This window comes from Sapajus apella, unplaced genomic scaffold (assembly GCF_009761245.1).
Source record: "Sapajus apella isolate SASKATOON/1434 unplaced genomic scaffold, GSC_monkey_1.0 scaffold137, whole genome shotgun sequence".
Lineage (NCBI taxonomy): Eukaryota > Metazoa > Chordata > Mammalia > Primates > Cebidae > Sapajus > Sapajus apella.
Window position 1 is genome coordinate 1,052,297 of NW_022437077.1, and position 23,821 is coordinate 1,076,117.

At 51.1% G+C, this 23,821-nt stretch overlaps 1 protein-coding gene across 1 annotated transcript in view; it reads left to right on the forward strand.

Annotated features, from left to right (window-relative positions):
* Positions 1-23,821, forward strand: part of CDH22 (cadherin 22) — a 135,589-nt gene that overhangs the window by 41,690 nt on the left and 70,078 nt on the right. Inside the window, exon 2 of the mRNA XM_032263705.1 lies at positions 15,642-16,295. Coding sequence (XP_032119596.1) covers positions 16,041-16,295 — 255 coding nt within the window. The 5' untranslated portion in view covers positions 15,642-16,040. The remainder of the gene's footprint in view (positions 1-15,641; positions 16,296-23,821) is intronic.

The window sequence follows — 23,821 nt, forward strand, 5'->3', positions numbered from 1 at the left end:
CGTGTCTTGCCGTCTTGCCTGCTGTCATCTCCGGGGCTGAGGTCGGCCCCAAGTTTTTAGCAGATCGTATGTAGTGGATTGTACCATGCAGGACAGTTGTGACCCTGTGGCTGCTGACAGCCCTCAGCCAAAGTGAGCTGCCTCACCCCAGGTCATGACTCTAGGCGGGTGGGGGACGGAAACTCATGTCCAGTATCAGCTAAATACATGGATTCAAAGGCCTGGCACCTTGCTCAATTTGGAGCATCGCAGCTCCAGAGTTCCCTGTGGGACCAGCTGAGGCCCCTGCTCAGACAGCCTTGCAGTTCAACTTCTCCCTCCACGTGGTCCTGCTTCCCTCACCCCTTCCACGGTGTTCCCGAGAGCTCTCCCCCAATGAATCTCTCACAGGCAAAGCTCTGGCTCAAGGTCTGTTTCCAGGGAGCTGGACCCAGAGCCTTCCCTCAGCAGGAGGTTTGTTTTAAAGTAGCATTTATAAGTAGTGTTGGAATAGGATACTGGTAACTTCTTTTACAGATGGAAAGACTGAGGTTCGGGAAGGGAAGAAACTCATTCAAGGTCACACATGGTGTCAGGGGCAGAAGCTGGGATCCTGGACTCCCAGTCCACTAGTCCAACTCCTTCATCTCACAGGTGGAAAGACTGAGGTTTGGAGAGTCGGGGGACGCCATTCAGCTGCAGAGCTGAGTCAGGGAATGCAAGCCGAGCAGGCTAGGGTGGAAGCTCGCTGCTTTGGGCTTGGCCCGTAGCCACCTCTCTTCTTGACACTTCTCTTTGTTCATCGGTAACTGGAGAGACTAAAGCCCATCTCAGGAGGATGGTGTGACAATTGCCTAAAATAATAACAATAAGAGCTCGCACTGATTGTGTGTGGGAATGAGCCCTTCACACATATCTTGTTGAATCACTGTGAAAACATGTAGCAGTTGGCTCGGGGCTGGGCACACAGTTAGGGTACGGTGTTTGATCTCTGTTCCACAACTTGCCAGGCACCTGCTCCAGAGGCTCTCAGGCCAACATCGGAATCTCCTAGGAGCTATCCCAGACCTAGGACAGGCTCTGGCGCCAGACTTTCCTAGTTCAAGTCCTCGCCTCCTCCACTTTCTGGCTGTAATCTTGGACAAGTGACTTCACCTCTCTGTGACCCGGTTTCTTCATCTGTAATATAACAGTTATAATAAAACAGATGTGGCACAGATGAAGCAAGGTAACCTATGGAGGGTGCTTAGCAGAGTGGTCAAAAAGTACAGCCTCTTCTTTTCAGCTCATCAAAGGCACAGTCTCTGGCACACAGAAAGCACCCTGTTAGAACATGTGGGAAAAGGCAAAAAAAAAAAAAAAAAAAAACACCCAAAGCAGCCTATAGACATTCCTGTTAGTACAATTATTATCCTTACTGAACCGGAGGCTCCAGAGGCCTGGGAATGTGATTTTAAACAAGCCCCGCCTTGTTTTACACCAGCATGACCCTAGTCCTCTGATGAACCCTGGGAACTGCAGTTTGACCTTCCATTCATTGTACAGAAGTCCAGAGAGGGCAGAGACTTGCCCAAGGTCACCCAGTGTTATGGGATCAAAGCCAAGCTCCAACCTACTCTACTTGCCTTCCAGCCTAGAGAGCTTTCTCCTGTACCACAAAGGGACAGATTCTTTAATGTCATCTGCTCAGGTTGCAATAAAAATTAACAACCCCGAATATGTGCATCATCAAAGCAGCTCCAAGGCAGAGAAGTCACTAAGGGAGACTGGGATGAAATGTGTCACACATGCTCCTGGGGTCTTCAAGCCTGTAATGACTCCTATGAGGCGTCCCACCCCCACCAGGCTGCACAGGTCTTCTCTGCCTTGGTGAGACACAGTGCTAGGTACAGGGTGGGTGCCCCGCGAGACCTTCCATGAGCAGAGCTGAGGGTGAGGCTTGGCCCCTGAATGGCCCAGGTTCCGGTCCTCTTTCCTCATGCAGCTGTGCATCCTACAGACAGCCACAGGGCCACCGGCGGCCACCTCAGTTCCCACCCCAGTCCAGAGCGGGTAAGAGTGGGAGGAGAGACCTTCTCCCCAAGGCTACTAGAGTAAAGGCGGGAGGTGTGTGAACAAAGGACCCTGCTATACCATGTCCCCAGTCTCTGCCCCAGGAATCCTCTGCAGCAGATAAACTTTAAAAGACTCAGGTCCAGGGAAAGCCTTCCTCTGGCTTGAGCCACATACCCAAAATCTGGGCAGGGAAAGAGAGAGAGGCCCAGAGGGGGCATCTGGGCCCCCAGTAGTCCAGTAGGATGGAGGAGCTGGGATCAAGAGTGTGTGTATGTGTGTGTGTGTGGTGTGTGTGTGAGAATGTGTGCATGGCTCCCAGATGTAGCAGACAGAACAACAGCGGGCAGGCCACCAGGAGGTGGAACTGGAAAAGAAGTAGGAAGGAGAAGGGAAGAAGATGGAAGGGAAGGAAGAGCAGGAGAAAAGGGGGACGAAGCAGAAAAGGGAGAATGGATGAATGGATTTCTAAGTTGCGGTGTATTCATGCAATGGAGTACTATGCAGCGGTGAAAAGGAACACATGCAAGAACAAAGACGAATCTCACAAGCATAATGCTGAGAAAAAGAAGCAAGATGCAAAAGACCATTCAGTGTGATATACAAGCTCAAAAACAAGCAAGACTGAGACAGTCAAGAATGCATAGTCGGGAGGCAAACAATAAAGAAACGCAAGGGACTGGTCACTATTAAAGCCAGGACAGAAGGAACCAGTGGGTTACCGTCAAGAAGGGACACACAATGGGCGCTTCTGAGGAGGGGGCTATTTTCAGTATTTTGCACAAAGTGTGGATTCATGGGTTCATTTTATGATTTTTAGTTAAACTCCGCATTTATGATTAGTGCGGCTTTTGTTATCAAGGCTGAATTTTATCATTTTAGCTGATTATGAAAAGTAGAGAAACAGGAGGGGGAAGAGGAGAAAAGAGCAAGGAGGAGGTGGTGTGGAGGGAGAAGGGCCTCCTGGGACTCAGCTTGGCTGGCACCACGGTAGGGCCCTGCCCCCATCCGGACGAGTTTGTAAAATGGAATAAATATTGACATGGCCAGGATGGTATTCAATTTGTCCTGATCACTGGGCTGCGGTGAGTTCTGACAGGGCGCGGTGTAAAACAGCAACTCGGGATGTAATTTCTACTGTCAACATGATGTACAGCGCGGCTTTGCCTGCGGCACCAGCACTCGGGCAGGGCGGGGGCGGGGCAGAGAGACAGGTGCAGGCAGGGGTACCTGGGGTGGAAGGTCTGACAGGTTGCCCCTGGGCAGGTGAGCAGTGCTAGCCAAGGAGTATGCATGTGTACATGGTGTGTGTGTGTGTACATGATGTGTGTACACAGTGTGTGTGTGTGCATACTCATGCATGTTCATAATTTGCACTGAATTCAGGACTTAACGAGGGACTCAGGCCTGGGTTAAGTCATGTCAAGCAGCGTGGGGAAGGACATGGTTCATGCTGAGAGCCAAATGCAGGCCTGTCCTTTCCAGCAGCCACTGAGCAACTCCTGGCCCATCCTCATTTCCCTCCCACTGCCAGAGCCTGTTTGAATTCCAGATCCACCACTAACAAGCTGTGTGACCTTTGGCAGGTCCCTCAACCTCTCTGAGCCACTGTTCCTGCTTCTGTAACAGAAATTTTAAAGAGAGCTATTGTGAGGATTCAATCATATCATTGATATAAAGTGTCCCGCATGGAACTAAGTGTTACCTCTTATTATTAGCTAATTGGATGGCACCGTGCCTGGCACATAGTAAAAGCGCTATAAATGTTATCTATCATTATTCTCACTGACTCAGAATCAGCTCAATGTATGCAACTGGCCTCTCTTTCTTCCTTCCCTGTGCCTTTGATCTGCCAAGGTTGTTCCCCAAAAGAACAAAGGTTGGGACACATCCCACTGTGTCCCATTGCCCGGCCTTCTCATTGGAGTGAAATGAGAATGTGAAGGGGATAATGGTAACATACTTTATGAGGTTATTGTGAGGAATAAGTAAGGTAATGCACATAAAGTGCTAGAACAGTGGCTGTTAGCAGGTGATCAATAAATGTCAGCTAAAACAAAAATAAAATCCGTAGAATCACTCTTGATATCTCTCCTTCCCTCGTCCACTACGTCTGATTCATCGCCAAGTCTGGTCCATTTTGCTTCCTAAATATTCCAAATCTGTCACCTTTTCTCCATCCCATGCCAGCCTCCCTGGTCTAAGCCACCACCACCCTCTTCCTCAGGCACTGCCATGGGCTTCTCACGGGTCCCCCACGTCCAGCCTTGCACATCTGCAGTTATTCTTCCAGCCACAAGCACAGTGATCTCCTTTAAAACACAACCTTGAACACATCTCCTCTGCCCAAGACTCTTCAGTGCCTTCTGGTTGAGTCAAAATCCAAACTCCTCCAGGCCCATCCTCAGCTGTTTCCCTAGCCTCCCCGTCACACTCTGCTCTGCCCGGGCCTTTTGGTCCCCTGAATATGGCTGTGCACATTCTGCCACCTGGGCTGCAGTACTCTCACTCAGCCTTTGGGTTTCAGATAAAAGCTCCCTTCTCAGGGAACTGTTCCCTAACTTGCCCCACCCATCCTTAATGAGGTAGTGTCCCCTATAAATTTGGGGTTCCTTGTACTTTCTGTTTGCAGACCTTCACACAGTTGGCAATTGAGCATTTGTGAGGTTACTGGGTGAATGACTGTATCTCCCCCGCTACACACACACAGAATGGAAGGTCGGGGACAAAGACTTTGTCTGACTTTCTATCTGCTGCATCCTTAGCCTGGCACATAGTAGGCGCTCAAAAAATATTTGATGAATCAGTAAGTGGAACAAGCATAGAAGAGCAGTCTGAGGGAGGGGGTGTGGCAGTAACCAGGCAACCCTGCCATGTGTCCTTCCGTTCATCCATTCATCCATCCATCCACACATCCCTTCATGGAGTCACTTACACATTCAGTAGTGCCCACTCTGAGCACAGCACTGAAGTGTGAGCTGAAGGACAGAGACAAATAATGGAGCATCCGTAACCAGTGGGCAGAGTGCTGAGGCCAGGACAAAGAAGAGCCTGGTTCTGAGCCACGGGGTGTAAGTCGCGAAGGAGCCACAGATGAAGGAGGCAACCCTTTACTGCCTTGGTGTGCCTGCAACTCACATGAGGGTGTGCGTGGCTGAATGCATGCCTGCATGTGTATCACTGATGTGTGCAGGGCAGGCACTGAGAGGTGAGCAGAGACAAAGTGGCTCTTCCCAGCACCCCTCCATGCCTCAATAGCTCCTGCATTACACCGAGAGCTATGAGCTATTCTGGCCCAAAAGGAGAGCACTGAGCTGGTAGAAATAATTTTCCCCCAGGGAGAAGACAGCAGCCAAGCACAGAGAGCTCTGGGCTCAGGAGCCAGCAGGCACAGTGCCCTTGGGACTCAGTGGGGGCAGACAGGAGCCAGACTACCAGGCATGGCTCCCACTGGCAGTTCTGGAAGCCGGGCAGGCGTAGAGAGAGGACACATACAAGCCAGGTGTGCTGAGAGGAGTGAGTGAGTGAGTGAAGGAAAGAACAGATGAATGAGCTGCCTCTTCCTGAACTACCCTTTTCTCCAGCCTGAGTCTGGCGCTGGAACAGGAGACAACTCCCATACCCTGAGCAAGTCTTCACTCTTCTTGACACAAGCCGCACTATGGGCCTGATGAGCACAGTTGTTAACTAAATGCATGAGTGAATAAATAAATGGCTGAGTGGATGAAGATTTCTAAACTTGCCTTTCCTGGCCAGGATACTTTGTGCATAGTAGGGTCCAGTAGCATTTGCCCAGCGACCAGAAATAATACCAACACTAGTCATTCTGATGACATTCACTAGCATTTATTGCCAAATACCACAAATTCCTTCACATGCCTCATTTCGTTTACTCCTTACATTGGCTCTGGGAGGTAAGTACTATTATCCCCATTTTTCAGATGAGAAAACTGAGGCTCAGAGAAATGAAGCAAATTACCAAGGTCACACATACAGTAAAATAGTGGAACTGGACTCAAACTCTGGTCTGACTTTGGATCTCATGGTCTTAGGTCCCCTCACGTTAAGAGGATTATCAGGAACTTGGGGGAGGACGCACAGGTGCAGAAGCCGCAGGAGGCACCACGAAATCTGTTCTACTTTGTTCTGCCTGGTAGTTGCTCTGTGCAACCCCTCCTCTTGGTCTTGGCAGAGTGAGAGGACAAAAAACTAATGTGGGATAGGTAGGATAAGAATCCCTTCCCCTGTTCCCAAGGGGACAGCCAGATGACAAGGGAGAGCCTGGAGCCACCATGCTGGCAGCCACACAGCCTTGGCAGTGATGGTGCCAGGGCATTGAGAAATCAAGAAAGGACATGCTGGCCATCCAGCCAGACTCTGGAAGGACACAGTGCAGGCAGCAGCAGTGATGCCCAGAGCTGGCAACTCCCCAGTGAGAGGGAAGGTCATATTACCCAAGCAGCCTCTGAAGTCTGTCTGGAGCAAGCCTCTCCTGAGTCCCTCCCAGGCCCCAGTTCTCTGCTTAGCTCTGCCAGGTATGTGTGTGGGACTGGGGAAAGGAATGGAAGAAGGAGTCGGTGTGGTCTTTGTCCTTTGAAAGCTTGCCATTGCAGCTGACAGCAAACCCCAAAGGGAGACCCAGCCAGACAGGTCTGAGGAAGTTCAGAGAAAAGAGAAAGAGAGTCTGGAGGAAGTAGAGGCTGGAAGTGGATTCAAGACCCAGAGTGGCTTACTTCAGTAGTTCAACAACATCTTCAAAGACATGGCTTGTTCTGTCTCTTCTTAGTAGGCCTCTTTGGCCTCTTGGTGTGGTTCCTTCATCATCCAAAAGTGGCTGCTATTGCACCAGACATCACCTATTCACATATGCAGAAAACAAAAAGTTCCTCTTTAAGGCATCTCTTTTTTAACAATAAAAAATTTTCATAAGCTCACAGAAGATATACTTTTATATTTCACTGGCCAGAACTGCATCACATAATATTTTCTAAATCAGTTACTGGTGGGGAGAGGGGTCTTCATCCGATTGGTTTAGACTAATCACTATTAACAGAGGAGGGGCTAGCACATGGCCGAGCGAGGGCGAATATTGAAATGGTACTGAAACAAGAAAGAAGGATGGGAGATGAATTGACTGTTTGCAGCCAGCCATGTCTTTTGTATTTCCCATAACTCTTTTTTTCTCATTTCATTTTTGTTCTTTTTCTTTTGATAACTTTGGTACCAACCATCACTCTTTTATACACCATAAAACCCAGCCAGACTATGCTATTCACTGTGTCCCATTGATGTCCTAGGTTTCCTCTGCTCATGCTCTTTCTTCCAGTAATTTCCTACTTCATCTCCGTAAGTCCAAATCCTCCTCACCTTTCAAGAGTCAGCTCCAATGCCCTCTTCCTCCAGGCAGCCCTCCATGGTTACTCATGGAGATCGGAGCTCCCCCTCTGAGCCTTCACATCTGTGCATGAATTTCCTATACTTTCCATTTTCCAGGTTTTATTTTTTGGTTGGGTTTAAAGAAAAAATATTGGTCTCTCCTACTCATCTGTGAGCATGAGCACTGAATTTGCAGAACACTTATATGTGGTGTGGCACATAGTAGGTCTTCACTAGATTTTGGTTCACTGATAAATGAGCAACTGCCAGGGATTTCTCTCATTAGCATCTGGTAACTTGGCCACAAATCTGTTAAGGCTCATTTCTGAAACTTGCAAAGGACCTAGCCCAGAACTTGGCACGTAAGTGTTCAGTAAGTGTTCACTGGATGGATAAATGAGTCAGTGGTACACACGAGGTGCACTGTAGATGCTGAGTGAATGTCGCCACCCTCTCGATGGTGAGCTCTTTGGGAGAATTATGTCTTTAGGTTTCCATCGTCCCAAGAGTACCTAACGGTCTGTCTGGCTCATTAGGGAATGCTCTGTAACAGTTTGTGGAATGAATGAATGAAGGAATGGATGTCTCTACCCTAGGCTGTGAATGCCTTGAGAGCAAGGACTACATCTGGCCTACTTCCCGGGCTGAGAAGAGTCAGGTACACATGGTGTGGCTGTAACGTGTATGAAAATGCTTCATCACTTTTGGTAAACAGCCGCTGTCCCAAACCCCCTGAAGACTACCCAGCCCTATCACCCTAGCCCTTACCACAGGGACTATCTCCTGGACCTCCCCTCTCCTTGGCCTCTGGGACCCTGTAGTCAATGTGGCTGGTGTCTATGCTGCCTCAAGTTGTTAATATTTCCCGCATCGTGCCTTCCCCCTCTGTCTGCCCCACAGAGTGACAGAGCGTCGGCAGGACCCAGAACAGAGCAGGTGCTCGGTGACTGCCAGAGACTGGAGCTGTGGGACTCTTCCCGGGGCTGTCAGGGAGCTGGGAGGCAGGGGGCACACCCAGGGATGGGGCTGCTGTCTTCTTCCCATACCCACTAGAGAAACCCAGCCCTAGGTGGGAGCATCAAGGATCTGCTGGGTCACAGGAGCCTGAGCAAGGACAGAGACTCACCTGTCCTGCAAGGGGGCTTAGGGCCCACAGGGGTCCCAGGCAAATGGTGGCGGCTTCAGTCCGGGCACGTGGGGATGAGTCCAGCTGGGCCCTGCAGCAAGAGAGATGGGAAGAGTAGAGGAGGGGTGCAGGGAGAAGGGGGCTCTGCTGGCCCTCCCCGCACAGCCGAAGCTTCCCCAGCGGCATGGTGTGGATGCTGATTTGTGTCCTGAGCCTCTGTCTTGAGCCATCTCTACTGGAATGAGGTTGGCAGGCCAGGGGCAGGCCAATGAACCTTCACAAATCCCGAGCGGGGCCGTCACCCACCCACACACATCCCCACCTTTCCTCCTCCCGGTTCTCTGGAACCCATTCCAGTCAAGCACGTGCACCCACTATCCCACCAAATCGCTGCCAACAAGGTCACGCATGACCTCCACCCCACTAACTCCAATGGGCAAGTCCAAGTCCACATCGGCCCTATCAGTAGGATCACCACATGATTTATCAACCAAACTGGGGGACATTATGAACAGTTATGCCACGGAGCTGTCCCCGGCAAAGTCGGGCAGACGCTCACCCCTCAACGGCAGCATCGGGCACAGTTCACCACTCCCTCCTTACGGCACTTTCTTCTGTTGGCTCCAAGGATATCTCCCTTTTCCTCCTCTTTTCTCTTTCAGTCTCTTGCTGTTTCCTCCTCATCTCCTGGATCACCATAGCTGTGGGCCCCCGCGTTTAGTCCCCAGATCTCTTCTCCACCGACAGCCACTCCTTGGTGCTCTCACCCAGTCTCCACTTGAAATGCCACTCAAATTCCCAAAGTGCTACCTGCAGGAGGACCTCACCCCTGAACTCCTGGCCATGGAATACTGCTCTGCATCTCTGCTTGATGTCTAATAAGCATTCGGGGTGCAACCTGTCCAAAACATGACTGTAACAAGTCAAAGTCAGTTCCTGATCACCCCCCAAATCTGCTCTTCAGCTCTGAACAAAAGCTCATTCCCGCTGCCCAGGCTGAGGGCATGGTCATGCTCAGTTGCTGTCTTCCCTCAAACCCCATTTCTGACCCATCAACATATTCTGTGGCCCAGCCTCCCTTTTCAGCGTCTCCATTGCTCCCCTGATCCAAGCCCCTCACTGGTCCTCTACCAGACTATTGAAATATTCCCATAGGCCCCTTCCAAACCCAGAACCTGCCTATCTTAACACAATAGCCAGCCAGCATGATTTTTTTTTTTTTTTTGAGACAGGCCCTCACCCAGGCTGGTGTGATCATGGCTCACTGCAGCCTCAACTTCCCCAGGCTCAGATGATCCCCCCAACTCAGCCTCCAGAATAGCTGGGACTACAGGCACATGCCAGCACGCCCAGACAATTTTTCGATTTTTTGTAGAGACAGGGTTTTGCCATGTTGCCCAGGCTGGTCTTGAACTCCTAGGCTCAAGTGATCTGGCTGCCTCAGCCTCCCAAAGTGCTGGGATTACAGGTATAAGCCACCATACCTGGCCACTTTTTTTTTTTTTCTTTAGAGACAGGGTCTCACTCTGTCGCCCAGGCTGGAGTATGTTAGTGGTGGGATCATAGCTCACTGCAGCCTTGAACTCCTGGGCTCAAGAAATCCTTCTGCCTCAGTCTCCCAAGTAGCTGGGACTACAAGCACATGCCACCAATCCTGGATAATTTTTTAAAATTGTTTTTTGTAGAAACAGAATCTTGATATGTTGTCTAGGCTGATCTTGAGCTCCTGGACTCAAGGAATCCTCCTGCCTCAGCCTCCCAAAGTGCTGAGATTACAGGTCTGAACCACCATCATCCCAGCCCAGATGATCTTTTAAAACATTAGGGGTCTCTTCTCACTCAGAGTAAAAACCCAAGAGAGCCTGTAGGCCCTGACTGCACCTCCACACCGCTCTGACCTCATCTGCTGCTGCTTCCCCTGCACTTCCTCCACTTCAGCAACCCCGGACCTCCTGATGTTCCTCCTTCCCACTAGACACATGCTGCTGACCTCAGGACCTTTGCACTTGCTGTTGCCCTAGCCTGGAACCCTCTTCTCCCAGCTTTGTGCACAACTCTGTCCCTCACTTAAGATGTCTGTTTAAATGTCATCTTAAGGACAAAGCCTTCCCTGACTACACTGTATAAATGATCATTTATAATAATGATGATGGATGGACAGATAAACAGCAAATCCCACCACCCCCAGAACTTCCTGCACCTTACTCTGCTTTGCTTTCTCCACTGCACTTGCCATGATGCGACACGTTATTTGTTTATTGTCTGTGTCCCCACCTGGCAAGGACTCTACCTGTTTCTTTTTGCTGTGCCTAGAACAACACTGAGTTGAAACTCACAAATATTTGTGAAATGAAGGAATGTTTATCAGATCGTCACGCCTACTCAGTCACATGTGTGACGGCAGACACATGTTCGCATACACATAGAAGCCATAAGCATACATGTAGACCCATGGGCAGACGGACGGATTATAAGAGGTGAGGCTGAAGTGTGGACAGGGCAAAGCCAACATTCATTGAGCCAGGCCAGGGCTCAATTTTTCATCCCATTTGGGATTAAATGGCTCTGTGCAGGAGGCTGAGACCTGCAGCCCAGGGAAGGCCACCAACATGCCCCAGGTCCCAGGAGAGCTGCGTGCAGCTGCAGGACTCCACAGCTGCCTCCCTGGACTGATTCTGAATGCCAGGACAGGGTCCTGTAGTCACTGTCCATTCAGGAAAAGCAGCTGGAGCAGGAAAAGGAGGGAGGAAGTGAGGGAGGAGGCCAATGTGTCCGTGGCAGCCCTAGCAGGGCTGCGCAGAGCGATGAAGAGTTGGCAGGCTGCCAGGGCACCTAGCCAAGATGCCCCTGGGAGGACCTGGAGGCTGAGGTATGAAGGGCCAGGAGGGGGAGGGAGAGGTGAGGATGGGAGGGCCAGGGCCCCATCCTCAAACAATAGGGCAGATTGTGCTCTCACGAGGGGGGCAGGCTGGCCCTGCCAGATGTGACTCTGACACCGGGTTGCACCCAGAGGTGCATTTTTCCCATTCCCCAGAGATGCCTTATGCCTGGGGAGTCCAAGTCCCAGGTTCGAGGCACTGCTTTGTCATGAAGTATGCTTGGTAGAGTCCTCTTGGACTTTACCTTTCTCCTCTCTAAAGTGGAGATCTTGGCTGGGCACAGTGGCTCACACCTGTAATTCCAGCACTTTGGGAGGCCAAGGTGGGTGGATCACCTGAGGTCAGGAGTTCAAGAACAGCCTGACCAACATGGTGAAACCCCATCTCTACTAAAAAAAAAAAAAATTAGCCAGGCTTGGTGGTGTGCACCCGTAATCCCAGCTACTCAGGAGGCTGAGGCAAGAGAATTGCTTGAGCCTGGGAGGCGGAGGTTGCAGTGAGCCAAAATTGCGCCACTGCATCCCAGCCTAGGCCACAGAAAGAAACTCTGTCTCAAAAAAAAAAAAAATGAATAAAATTTTAAAAACACATCAAGTGGGATCTGACTCCAGGTCCTTGCCTTGGACAGCCCTTCTACCAAGAGCACCTTCTCCTCCCCAACACCCCAAATTCCACATGTCCAGATGCGTCCTGCACTTGAGCTACAAGTGCCGTCTCAGCTCGTTCCAACCTCTGGACCTTTGCACATGCTGTTCCCTCTGTGTGGAACTATTTTGTGCACAGCTCCTTCTCATCCTCCCAGACTCGGCCCAATGCCACCTCCTCTGAGAGGACCTCCCTCCCTGATACTGTATCCTTAACAACGCACTCACTCCATTCCCTCCACCATTCTCTCTCACTTCCTGCTTCTTTACTTTTCTTCTCAATATTTTATATTAAATTATATTTAGCTTCATTCCTCTATTGTCTGTGTCCCCCACCAGAAGGTCATTTCCATGAGGCTTAGGGCTTCATTTTTTTTTTTTTTTTTTTTTGAGAAAGAGTCTTGATCTGTCACCCAGGCTGGAGTGAAGTGGTGTGATCTCAGCTCACTACAATCTCCGCCTCCCAGGTTCAAGCCATTCTCCTGCCTCAGCCTCCTGAGTAGTTCGGGTTACAGGCACACCCCACCACGCCCAGCTAATTTTTGTATTTTTAGTAGAGGCGGGGTTTCACCTTGTTGGCGACCAGGCTGGTCTCGAACTCCTGACCTCAAGTGATCCCCCCGCCTTGGCTTCCCAAAGTCTTGGGATTACAGGTGTGAGCCACCCCACCCGGTCAGGACTTCATTTTTTTATTGCTATGTCTCCAGTGCCCAGCACATGGACTGGCATCAGAGAGGTGCTGTGGAAAGAATAAAGGAATAACCAGAAGAAATGCTTCTCTTTGCTGATAGATCACTGAATAACTGATTCCATCTTGCTGTCTTAAAAGAAGAAATGATTGTTATAGTATGTTGAATAAATGAATGATTGGAAGAAGAAAACGCTGTTCTGTCTCCCTGCTTGTGGCAGACCCTCGTGTTTGGTGACTGAAAGAATGATTGAATCTCAGCGCCTCCCATCCTTGTAAAAGGTGTTAGAAATAAAGAAATAAAGGAAAGGAGAGAAGAGGAGCAACAGCTGGGTGTCTGCAAACATTGGCGGATCTCCCCTTGCGCGCCCCTCCCTCGACCTCGGCAGCCCACTGCAGAAGTGGCCACAGCCTCCCTCCAAATTCTGTCTCTCTCCAGCCCCTCCCCTGCTCTGCATCCCTGCAGGGCTGTGATGGGCCCTGGAGCTGCTTGTTGGAGTCAGGGGAACAGTTCCCGTGGTGCACGCAGGGAAGCCATACGCTCCAGGAAATGAAGGCTTCGGAGAGGCACCTCCTCCTCACCCATAACTCCAGCCTCATTACGACCAGCCCAGGTCATAATTCAGGGAATCAAAGACAGATCCCTGGAGGCGGCAGCACAGAGCAGGGGTTGCTGAGCAGAGCTGGCAGCGTCGGGCACTGTCATGCCCAGGCCCATAGAAGTTGTTCTGTACCCAGGCAGGGTGTGTTCACAGCAGGCTAACGGGTCCTCCTGACCCCATTAGTTCCAGCTTGGGCCTATAGGGAAAGAGGGAACAGCAAGGTCCAGACCCCTCCCCTCCATTCTTCCCTGTGGAGTGTGGACTTCTTCCCACTCTCATTGCCCAGAACTGCAGCTTAACCCCCTCACCATCACCCTCACCTTCCAGCAATGACTCCCCACCCTGAAACTCCTTCCATAAAGATTTTCTGGAGCAGATTCTAGAAAAAAAGTACTGAGGAATTAGGCATCTACAAAATGGGAATAAAAAAACTTTCAGAGTCATGACTCCCATGAGTTAAAGGGATGGGAATTGCCCACTGTGATGCTGGGTTAAAGAAGGTGGTCTGTCACTCCTGTAATCCCAGCACTTTGGGAGGCTGAGGTGGGCAGATCATGAGGTCAGGAGATCGAGACCATCCTGGCTAACATGGTGAAACCCTGTCTCTACTAAAAATACAATTAGCCAGGTAGGCCCCTATAGTCCCAGCTACTCGGGAGGCTGAGACAGGAGAGTCCCTCAAACCCAGGAGGCAGAGGTTACAGTGAGCCAAGATCCCACCACTGCATGCACTCCAGCCTGGGCAACAGAGCAAGACAGTGTCTCAAAAACCAAGATGATCCGCATTTCTTCCTCCCTAGAGAGGCCACTTCCTTTGTTCTCAGGAAGATCTGGCTAGAGCCGGGTCAGACACCCCCACCCCCACCGGCTACACACCGTCTGCCCAGCCACACACCCCTGTTCATGATCTAACTCCTCAAACTGGCCAGATCACTCAGCCACCATGCACACTCCTCTGCCTGAAATGCCCACCCTTTTCTTCCCATCAGCTCAGATGTCACCTCCTCCGAGAAGTAGCCCTGATTGTCTCCTGCCTACCTTCCCTTTCCAAACACAGGAGCTCAGTCCCTTCCCTGAGCCCCACAGCTCTCAGGGTGTCCAGACACAGACACTTTTGTAGCCCCGATCACATACCACCTGACATTTAGGTTGTTATAAGAGGGGTTTCACCTTCCACCCCACAAAACTGTGAGTTTATTTACCGTGCCCCTGGCAAGCAGGCCAAACCTGGCACAAAGTTGGAGCTTGGTGGACTTGAGCTGTTGAACTGAGCTGAACTGGGCTCAGGGAAAGGAGGAATGGGGATTGAGCCCCTCATCCCCACGCACTCCTCTCTGTGCCTGAAATTCCTCCATTAAGCAGCATCGCTGTCCCCTGTAAACACCCACATTAAGCCATTATTCATCATTATGGCTTGAGTAGGCGTTAGTCCCTCAGATCCTCTCCTGCTGAAAGCAGGATCTGATGGAGAGAGGGGAGGAGAGATGGATGGATCTGGGGACCGCAGGCTGGTCCAGGAGTGGGGAGGAAAGGTGTCTCTCAGACTCTGGAAAAGAACTGTTTTCTGGGGGAATGTGAAGGCACCAGAGGCAAGCTCAGAGGGCTTGTGGCCCTGCCTGGGGTCACTCAAGGTGTCTCCAAGCCAGGCCCTCTGGGACTAAGGTGCTCTACCCCTAAGCCGCTGTGGGGGTGGGGGCACTTCAGAGGGCCTTTCTTTGGTGCCTGTTTCAGACGGAATGACCTGTCTGTGCTGCGAGGGATAGGAGGGCAGGCATATTGGGTGGTAGTCTGGGTGCTGGGCTTCTGTGCACCCAGGAGGCCTGGGTCTTGGGGGCTCTTGAAGATGCCTTCTAGAAGCACCTGGGGTGGGAAGTTCTGGGGACTGGGCAGGGCTGGAGAGATTGTCAGCCAGGGCAGGGGCTCGGGCTGCTAGGGTCTCTGCTTGTGTGGGCATGCGGGCTGAGCTGAGGAGGGGCTGGAGAAAGGCTCAGGAGGGTGGAAGAGCAGGGGCATGTGACACCAGGTGAAAGAGGCTGCGGTGCGCGGGAAAGGGCGCGGTGCGCGGGAGAGGGCGCGGTGCGCGCGAGAGGCTGCGGTGTGCCCCGAAAGGGCGCGTACTACATGATGGGTTCCAAGAAGAGGGGACCACTGTGAGTCTCCATGGTGTCTGTCCGACTCTGCACAGTACCAGGCAAACAGTAGGTGCTTATTTAGTACCTACAAGAGGAAAGATAGACTCATCTTGCCCTCCCTGCACACAGAAGCCCCTCTGATGTTTTCTTGTTTCTCTTGCAGGCTCCTGATGGAACCGGAAGGCCCCTAGTCCTGGCAGGATCTGCCGGCCCCAACCCGCATCCTCTCTGCGCAGGGACCATGGCGCTTCCCGGACTCTGGAGCTGCCCAGGCGCTGCCTAGTGATCCACACGCCACGCGGCGAGGGGGGCGCGGGCGGGGACCCCGGGGGCTGTCCATGCCCCGGGTGCGGCCGCGCCCCCTCCCCCTCCAGCCGGGCATCCCTGCGGCTGGGCGGCGTTCAGGGCCGCGGGCCTGTCCGGGTGCCCCGTTGGGGGCGACAACCCGGCGGCCGTGCTGAGGCCACCATGTGACACGGCGCCGCTTCGTTGCGCGACCGAGCGGCGGCGCTCTGGTGCCTCCCGTCCATGCTCCTGGGCCCCGCTCCGGCGCAGGCCAAGCATGAGGCCGAGGCCCGACGGTAGGGGGCTCCGGGCGGGAGCCGCGCTGTCCCCCGCGCTGCTGCTGCTGCTGCTGCTGCCGCCGCCGCCGCCGCTGCTGGGGCGTCTGTGGGCCGCAGGCACCCCCGCGCCGTCGGCGCCCGGGGCTCGGCAGGACGGCGCGCTGGGAGCCGGCCGCGTCAAACGCGGCTGGGTGTGGAACCAGTTCTTCGTGGTGGAGGAGTACACGGGCACGGAGCCCCTGTACGTGGGCAAGGTAAAGTGGGGCCCCACTCCAGCTCCAGATCCCAGGACCCTGGGGACACCCACTGGTAGATGCAAGAACCCCTAGTTCACCTGCCCTTTTAAATCCACTTTCATGTGCCCCCTTGCCAAGGACCGATAAGTGGGTCCTGGGCCCACTCCCACTCCGCCCCATGCACCCTCCCCTCCCCCTCCCTTTTGCATCTTCGAGAGAGTGCCAGCGGGCAATCTCAGCCCATCGTGTAGCTAGGTACATGTGGGATTTAAGAACACGTTTGTAAATCCGATCATCTGGCACGTAATCTGGCCACTCTGCTTAAAATTGTTCAGCAGCTTCCTATGCACTTGGGGTCTAGCCCAAATTCTATCCATGGACTACAAAGATCTGGCTCCTCCTCCAGCCTCATCTCCTGCCACACTCTGAGTTTCAGCCTCACTGCCCTTCTGTTGCTCTTCTGAAAGTCGGTCCAATGCCCATGCACACTCCTGCCACTGCCCCTTTGGCTAGGTTGTTTCTCCACTGAACCGCTCTTTCCTGCTCCTTCCACTGATGACCTTCCACTCACACTACGGGTCTTAGCACCAATGCCACTTTCTCAGAGAAACCCTTCCCGCACACACCAGGCTAGGACGGATCTGCTGTCACATCCCCCTTGAGGTCCCAGTATCTTTCCTTCATAACACTTTAATTATGCATGTGTTTGTTTGATTATGCAATTAATGTGTGTCTTTCCTGTTGGGCCATGTTTGTTTTGCTCACCATGAAATCCCCAGTGCCTAGCACAGACATAGCTTGCAAACTGTTTATTAATTGAATGAATGAATGAACGAATGAATGAAATCTACTTTCTCAAACTCTCTGAGTAAATGCTGGTAAATCTGGCTGAAGATCTGTGCCATAGGAGTACAAGGAGCTGAGAAGGAATTTTATTCATTCTTCAATTCCTGAGCCCCTTGTAGAGCCCAGGTGTGATGCTGGAGAGATAAAGGTGAATGAGATCCAGCCTCTGCCACTTTAGGGATGCCCAGAGTTGCAGAGACACCTGGTGATAAAAAGCTTCACAAGTCAGCACCTGGCACTGAGTAGGCATTCATTAAATGGTATACTTTGTCTGGCTTCATGGAGGAGAAAACACCTGAACTGGGTTTTGATGTAGGTGTAGGAGTTTCTCAGGCTAATGGGAAAGAGGACATAACATATCCAAAGACTTGGAGACCTGAAGGTACCTGATTTGTTCAGAGCCTTGTCAGCAGTTGAGGTGTTGAAGCGGAGGGTTATTACAGGGCATGAGAGAGGGGTGGTGCCCCAGGACAGTATCTGGCTTTTCTTAAAGCCAACTGGCTTTCCAGGAGGTCTTGGTCAGGAATGTGGGTGGGAAAGGCCCCTCCAGAGCTTCCTGTGTGCTTAAATGAGTATGGAAATTGGGAGGCTGGGCAGTTCTGAGGCTCAGAGATCAGGATCCTTGACAAGGAGAGAAGGAAAGTCTAGATTTAAACCTGTGGGTTTGCTTTGCAGGAAGCTCAGGTTTTCTCTGGTCCAGACACAGTAATCCCTGGCCCTTAGCTACTTTCCCCTATATACATACGGCCAAATGAATGAATGAATGGATGATTCCTACAATTAAGCTGAGCAAGGATTTGACAGACAGAGCTCAGAAAGGTTCAGGGCCTTGCTCAAGATCACCCAGCAGCCTAGTAGCAGAGCCGAGGACTCCTCACTTCCAGCCAGGGGTGGGAGATGGCGGTGCTGGAAGAAAGGGGTGAGGGGTAGGGATGGAGTGACCAAGCCCACTACGTGATAGGTGGTAGCCAGTGAAGTGGCTAAGAACGCAGCCTTTGGAGGCAGACACACCTGAGTTTGAGGCCTGGTTTTGCCAACGCCTTCACTGTGTGGCCTTGAACAAGTTACTGTACCTCCCTGACAGTCTCTTCATCTGTAAAAATAGGGGCTCAGAGAGCCGGCTTCCTAAGGTTGTTGGAGATTAAAAAAGAAAACAGAGCACACAAAGTGTTCAGCCTCCGGCTTCTTTGTTGTCGCTGTTTTTTATTATTCCCATATAAAGTACTTAACCCTTAAACTACAAGATAGAAACCATCATTCCCTTTTGTAGGTAAAGAAACCAAATAGAAGGCAAAGTCATACAATGGGTGAGTGGTGTAGCCAAGAGTTGAACCCGTGTGAGTTGAAGTTTTTGTTTTTGTTTTTGTTTGTTTGTTTGAGACAGAGTCTTGCTCTGTTGCCTAGGCTGGAATGCAATGGCACAATCTCGGCCCACTGCAACCTCCATCGCCTGGGTTCAAGCGATTCCCCTGTCTCCACTTCCCGAGTAGCTGGGATTACAGGCGCTCACCAACACGCCCAGCTAATTTTTGTATTTTTAGTAGAGATGGGATTTTACCATGTTGGCCAGATTAGTCTCGAACTCCTGACCTCAAGTGATCCGCCTGCCGTGGCCTCCCAAAGTGCTGGGATTACAGGCATCAGCCACTGCACCTGGCCCCTTGAGTTGAGGTTTTTAAGCCCCCAAAAGAGAAAGAGAAGAGGCCAATCCCAGCCCGATTCTCCAGACCCCTCTGAGACTCTCAGACCTGGGAAAAAGCCTTCGGTCCAGGAAAAGCCTGGAGACACAGGGAAGGACTGATGCATCTACCTAAATGTCAGAGGAGGTGGTCATCTCAGGCATGTCAGCCCTGCTGTCCGCCCAGCAGTTGGGGCTCTGCAAAAGCCTCCCCAGCCACCCACATCCTGAAAAGATCAGAAAACCGGCTGCTGACTCATGCTTTCATCTGCCTCTACCTAGCCCTTATCATCTCAGCCACGTGAGCCGACCCCGCCCCCATCTCATAGAACCACAGTCTATAAGCAGGGGGAGGGCCCTGTAGCTCCCTTCATTAGAAGGGGGGGGAAACTGAGGCCCAGATGCAGAGATGATTATACCAGGGCCACACATAGTTGCAGAACCAACCCAAGAAACAAGGTCTCTGTGCCCACTTCAAGAGCCCCATAATAAGCAGCTGCCAGGAGCCAAGCATTGTGCTGGGCCCAGGGTCCTTTCTGTTCCCCCCAGCAACCTCTGTCCTCATTGCCACTGCTGTTGTGACTCGTTACCGTCCTCCTCCATCACCTTCACCCAGAGCCCCTGCTCGGCTCTCTTACTGGCAAGGCTACCTCCAGAAAAGCACTCCCTGCAGGGAGGGAGAAGAGTTTTCCATCTCTTTGCAAATATTTGCACAATGTGCACTTTCTTATGGGAGGTGGCATTGTGTGTGGTTGGAGGGCCACCTGGAGCTGCACTGCCCCGGCTCAAACCCCAGCCCGGCTGCTTATGACCTCTCTGACTTTGGGCACGTCACAGTCATCCCTCGGTATCTCTCGATGGGGAATTGGTTCCAGGACCTCCTGTGGAGACCAAAACCCCATATAAAATAGCATAGTATTTGCATATAACCTATGCACATCCTCCCATATACTTTAAATCATCTCTAGAGTATTGATAATACCTAATACAGTGTAAATGCTATGCAAATAGTTGTTATACTATATTCTTTAGAGAATGACAAGAAAAAAAGTCTGTACATATTCAGTACAGACACAATTTTTTTTTCCGAACGTGTTTGATCCTTGGTTGGTTGCATTTGCTGATGCAGAAGCTATGGATGCAGAGGGCTGACTATATATACCCTCTCTGTGCCTCAGTTTCCTTATCTGTTAAGTGAGGCTATTACTAGGACCTAGCTCAAAGGCTGGCGGTGGGGAGTCAATGAGTTAGCATTTGTCAAGAACCTAGAATACCTGCTGGCTTCTGGCACATGCTCAGTAAGTATTCATTTTTATTATTGTTAAGTCTCATCTTGTAAGTTTCACTATTATTGATAGTTCCACCACCTTGAGTGTACCATCTAACTACGAACTCCCGCCCCAAATCCCCAAAGTCTTCTTGGCAACCTGACATTCTAGTTTCTCACTAAGTGGGGGGAAGATTGTCATTAGCCCATCCCCATCCCTAGGAATATGAGCTTGGGCTTTTAAAAGCCACCTGTCCCCTTTCCAGCTGAGTCCCTGGTACGTACAAGTGCTGGTGCGGGCACACACATGAATGCAAACACACACTCTCATACCACACTCTCTCACTCTTCAGGAAGAAAGGACTTCACCAAGGTTTCAGTTAATTCACTGCTTCCTGGTTCCCCCCACCCCAGGGAGCTGCTCGGAGCATCCGTCCTTGTCGAATTCTAAAGGTAGCTTAGCAACAGCACCATCGGCAGAGTGAACCCCGGGCGCCCAACAGTAACCTATTTTACAACCGCCTCTTCCATCACTCACCGCCAGGCTCCTGTCAGCACCCACAGGAACCACTGGGCCCCAAGGTGGTCGCCGAGGCCCCACACGAAACAGCTCTTTCCTCGGCCCTGCCCCTGTCGGCCACCTTAACCCACCTCTCCCCAAACCTTCTCACGACACCCACCCTCAAAGCAACCTCCCAGCATTTCCATAAAATCTGGGTACTCTGACTAATCCCTTTTCCAAACTGTAATTTCCCCCGAGGCTTCTGTCAGCTGGATGTGGATTTTGTAGGATTTTTAATTTTTAAAAAAAAAGATAGAATTATGGGGTCAGCACTTATGACCAACTCCTGTGGGCGGTGAGATCTATTTTAGATATACGGCAGAATTAAAGTGGGGAGGAGAGCAGATTTAATTAAGTTGCTAATATTTAAAGAAAATTGATGAACTCCTGGTTTACGGGTAGCACAGGCGTGAACACACCCCTCATTCCGGGGAGGCTTTTTATTTGATTTGCTTTCCGTTTAAATCCTGGATTCATTTTATTTGCGTAGCTGCACTGTCCGTTTAATTGTCTTTAATAAGGAAAACGTACCTCTGCTCGCATTTAATTTTGATTTAATTAGGAGGAAGTAATTAATGGCTTCATAAATCCCATTTTTCAGCCCCCTGGGATGAGAAACCATCACTCTTGTGTTTTTCATGTTGTTTATGATCTAGGAATGGGACTTGAGGGGGATTTCTCCTCCAGGGTTGGCCACATGTGATGTGGTAGAAAGAACCCTGAATGTGGTGTCAGGCTTTAGGGCTGTCTCTCGTTACCTGTGTGACTATAGGTGGGGTTTAGACCCTCTCTGGGCCTCAGTTTGCCCATCTATACAATGGGGAGAGAGTAATCTCTGATACACAAGATGAGACATCAGTAAGATGGTAGTAAAGAGTCTAGAGCTGTGCCTGGAGCTTTTAGGTTCTCAGTGACTATCCTCCTTAGTCTGGCTCATGTGTACCTGGGATTTAAGAGTGGCTGAATCCTCTGGAAATCCCAGAAGACAACTGGGGGAGTCTAATGACAGTTGGATACTTTATTATTCATTTATTCAATATGTTTTGTGCTATGCCCCGTGCTGGGTGCTGGGGAAATGGAATAAACAGCCAGATGCTTGGCCCTCAAGGAGCTTGCAAACTCACACTCATGTGCATGCACACACACACACATTCGATCCTCCCACCCCCTGGATTTTCTCTGCAGGCGTTGTCAGAGTACCTAGTATGTGCCAAAGAGTTCTGACAGAGACACATCTAACTTAGTTCATGCCTAGAGTCCCATGACAGCTGGGGACACAGATGTGCAGCACTAGAAGTTACAGGAGGCAGTGGAGTAAGGGCCATATGTATGGCGCAGGAAGAGGGCAGGTGAGGTCTCTTCAACCAAATGAGAGGGCATCTGAGAGGGCTGCCTGGAGGAGGACACAGGCTAAGTTTGAAAGACACGAAGGCATTGGATGATAGTCCCTGGACCTCCAGTGGGTCAGGATTTGAGTCTGTGTAGTTCTTGTATCAGGAGATAGGGGGATGAACTAGGTGAACCCTCAACCCCTCCCGAGACCAGAACAGGAAAAGAAAAGGGGACTAATCTACCATGAGCACCTACGAAGTGCAAGGAGCGTCCATATATTATCTTATGAATCTTCAGAATCTACATGGGGAAGCAATGTCAGTCCCGTTTACAGATGAGAAGGCTGAGGCTCAGAGAAGGGTAGACACTTGCCCAGGGTCCTACAACAAGTCACTGGCAAAGCTGAAGCTGGCACCGGGCTGCTTCTGACTCCAAAGCACATAATTTTTCCCGATTCATGATTTGGAGTTCTTTTCCAAATGGTAAAATGGAGGCTGATAGAAAAGAGACCACCGATGACTGTGGCCTGCAGGACGCAGGGCAAAAGACTGCTGTGAAGCCCACTCCCCAAGCCATGGAGCCCAGCGGCAGCCCAGCAACCCATCTGGCCCCTTTTCTCCCTCGCCCTCTGCTATAGGCATTGTAAGCAGACTAGCTAGATTCCTGGAGACTGCAGACCAATCTGGGCTTTGGCGTCAAACAGACCTGAGGTCATCTCAGTCTCTTCACCTGGAAAATAGGGATACATTTACATACCCACAAAGTCAAGTTTGATTTCCGCAGATGGTGAGCAACACATGTCTGCCACATACTAGGTGCTCAATAAATGAGGGCGCCATCTTCCAGTCTCCATTCACAGCTGAGAGTCCTGAGAAATACCTTCCTAGGGCAGAGCCAGAGGCGCTCCCTCCTTACTCTGGAGCCAAGACCCAGGCGGGCAGGGCAGGCAGCACCAGCTGGGCTTGAATTTGTAACTCCCAGATCATAGCTCCTGCCCAGGTGGATTGCCCCTGTCTGACTCTGCAGTCCCCAGAGAGCAGCCAGTAGGCCCCAGGGTGAGCTCATATTCCACAGAAGATGACGTCCCACTAGGTTCTATGCCCTCCTCTCCATTCCTCACTCATAAATGAGCCCTGTCTGGGGCCTGAGTTACATCAAGGGCTGCAGGGACATGATGGAGACCCAGGAGATGGCAAGGGAAGGAAACAACCATTAATAGAGTGCTTAGGTCAAGGAAAACATGCCCCCCTCTAATCCTCCCACACCTGTGCCAAGTAGGGCTTGGTCTGATTTCTCAGGTGGGAACACAGAGGCTCAGAGAGGCAAACCCATGGTCCCACATTAGTGAATAGTAGAGTCAGGAGTGTGCTTCCCGCATTTGGCTGTCTGACAGAGCACATGATTTCCCCTCTCTGTGCCTCAGTTTTCTCACCGGAGAAGTGGGAATAACAATGTTTCACAGGGCAACGATGAAGACTAGTAAGATTATAGCTGTTAAACATCTCTCCAAATGGCATCTATTCTACCATACTGCTCAAAAATGTTTGCTGGTGAAATAAGCAGACAACAGATCTGACTGGCAAGCAGGCAGAGGCATCCCAAAAGGGAACAGACTCTCCCCCTCTCATCCCATTTCCCCCTGGTCAAAGGTGGGAAAAAAACATAAACAGCAAGCAGGAGAGACAGGTCCCCTCATCCCCAGCACTACCAATGATTCAGGGCCGATGTCCTGAAATAATTTTATTGGTGGCATTAAACTGAGTTATGAGGTTTTTACAATTCAGCCACTTATGAGAAATCTATTAACAGTAACTGGACAGGAAGAAGGCTTCTCAGTGGAGCCCAGGATGGGCATTAAT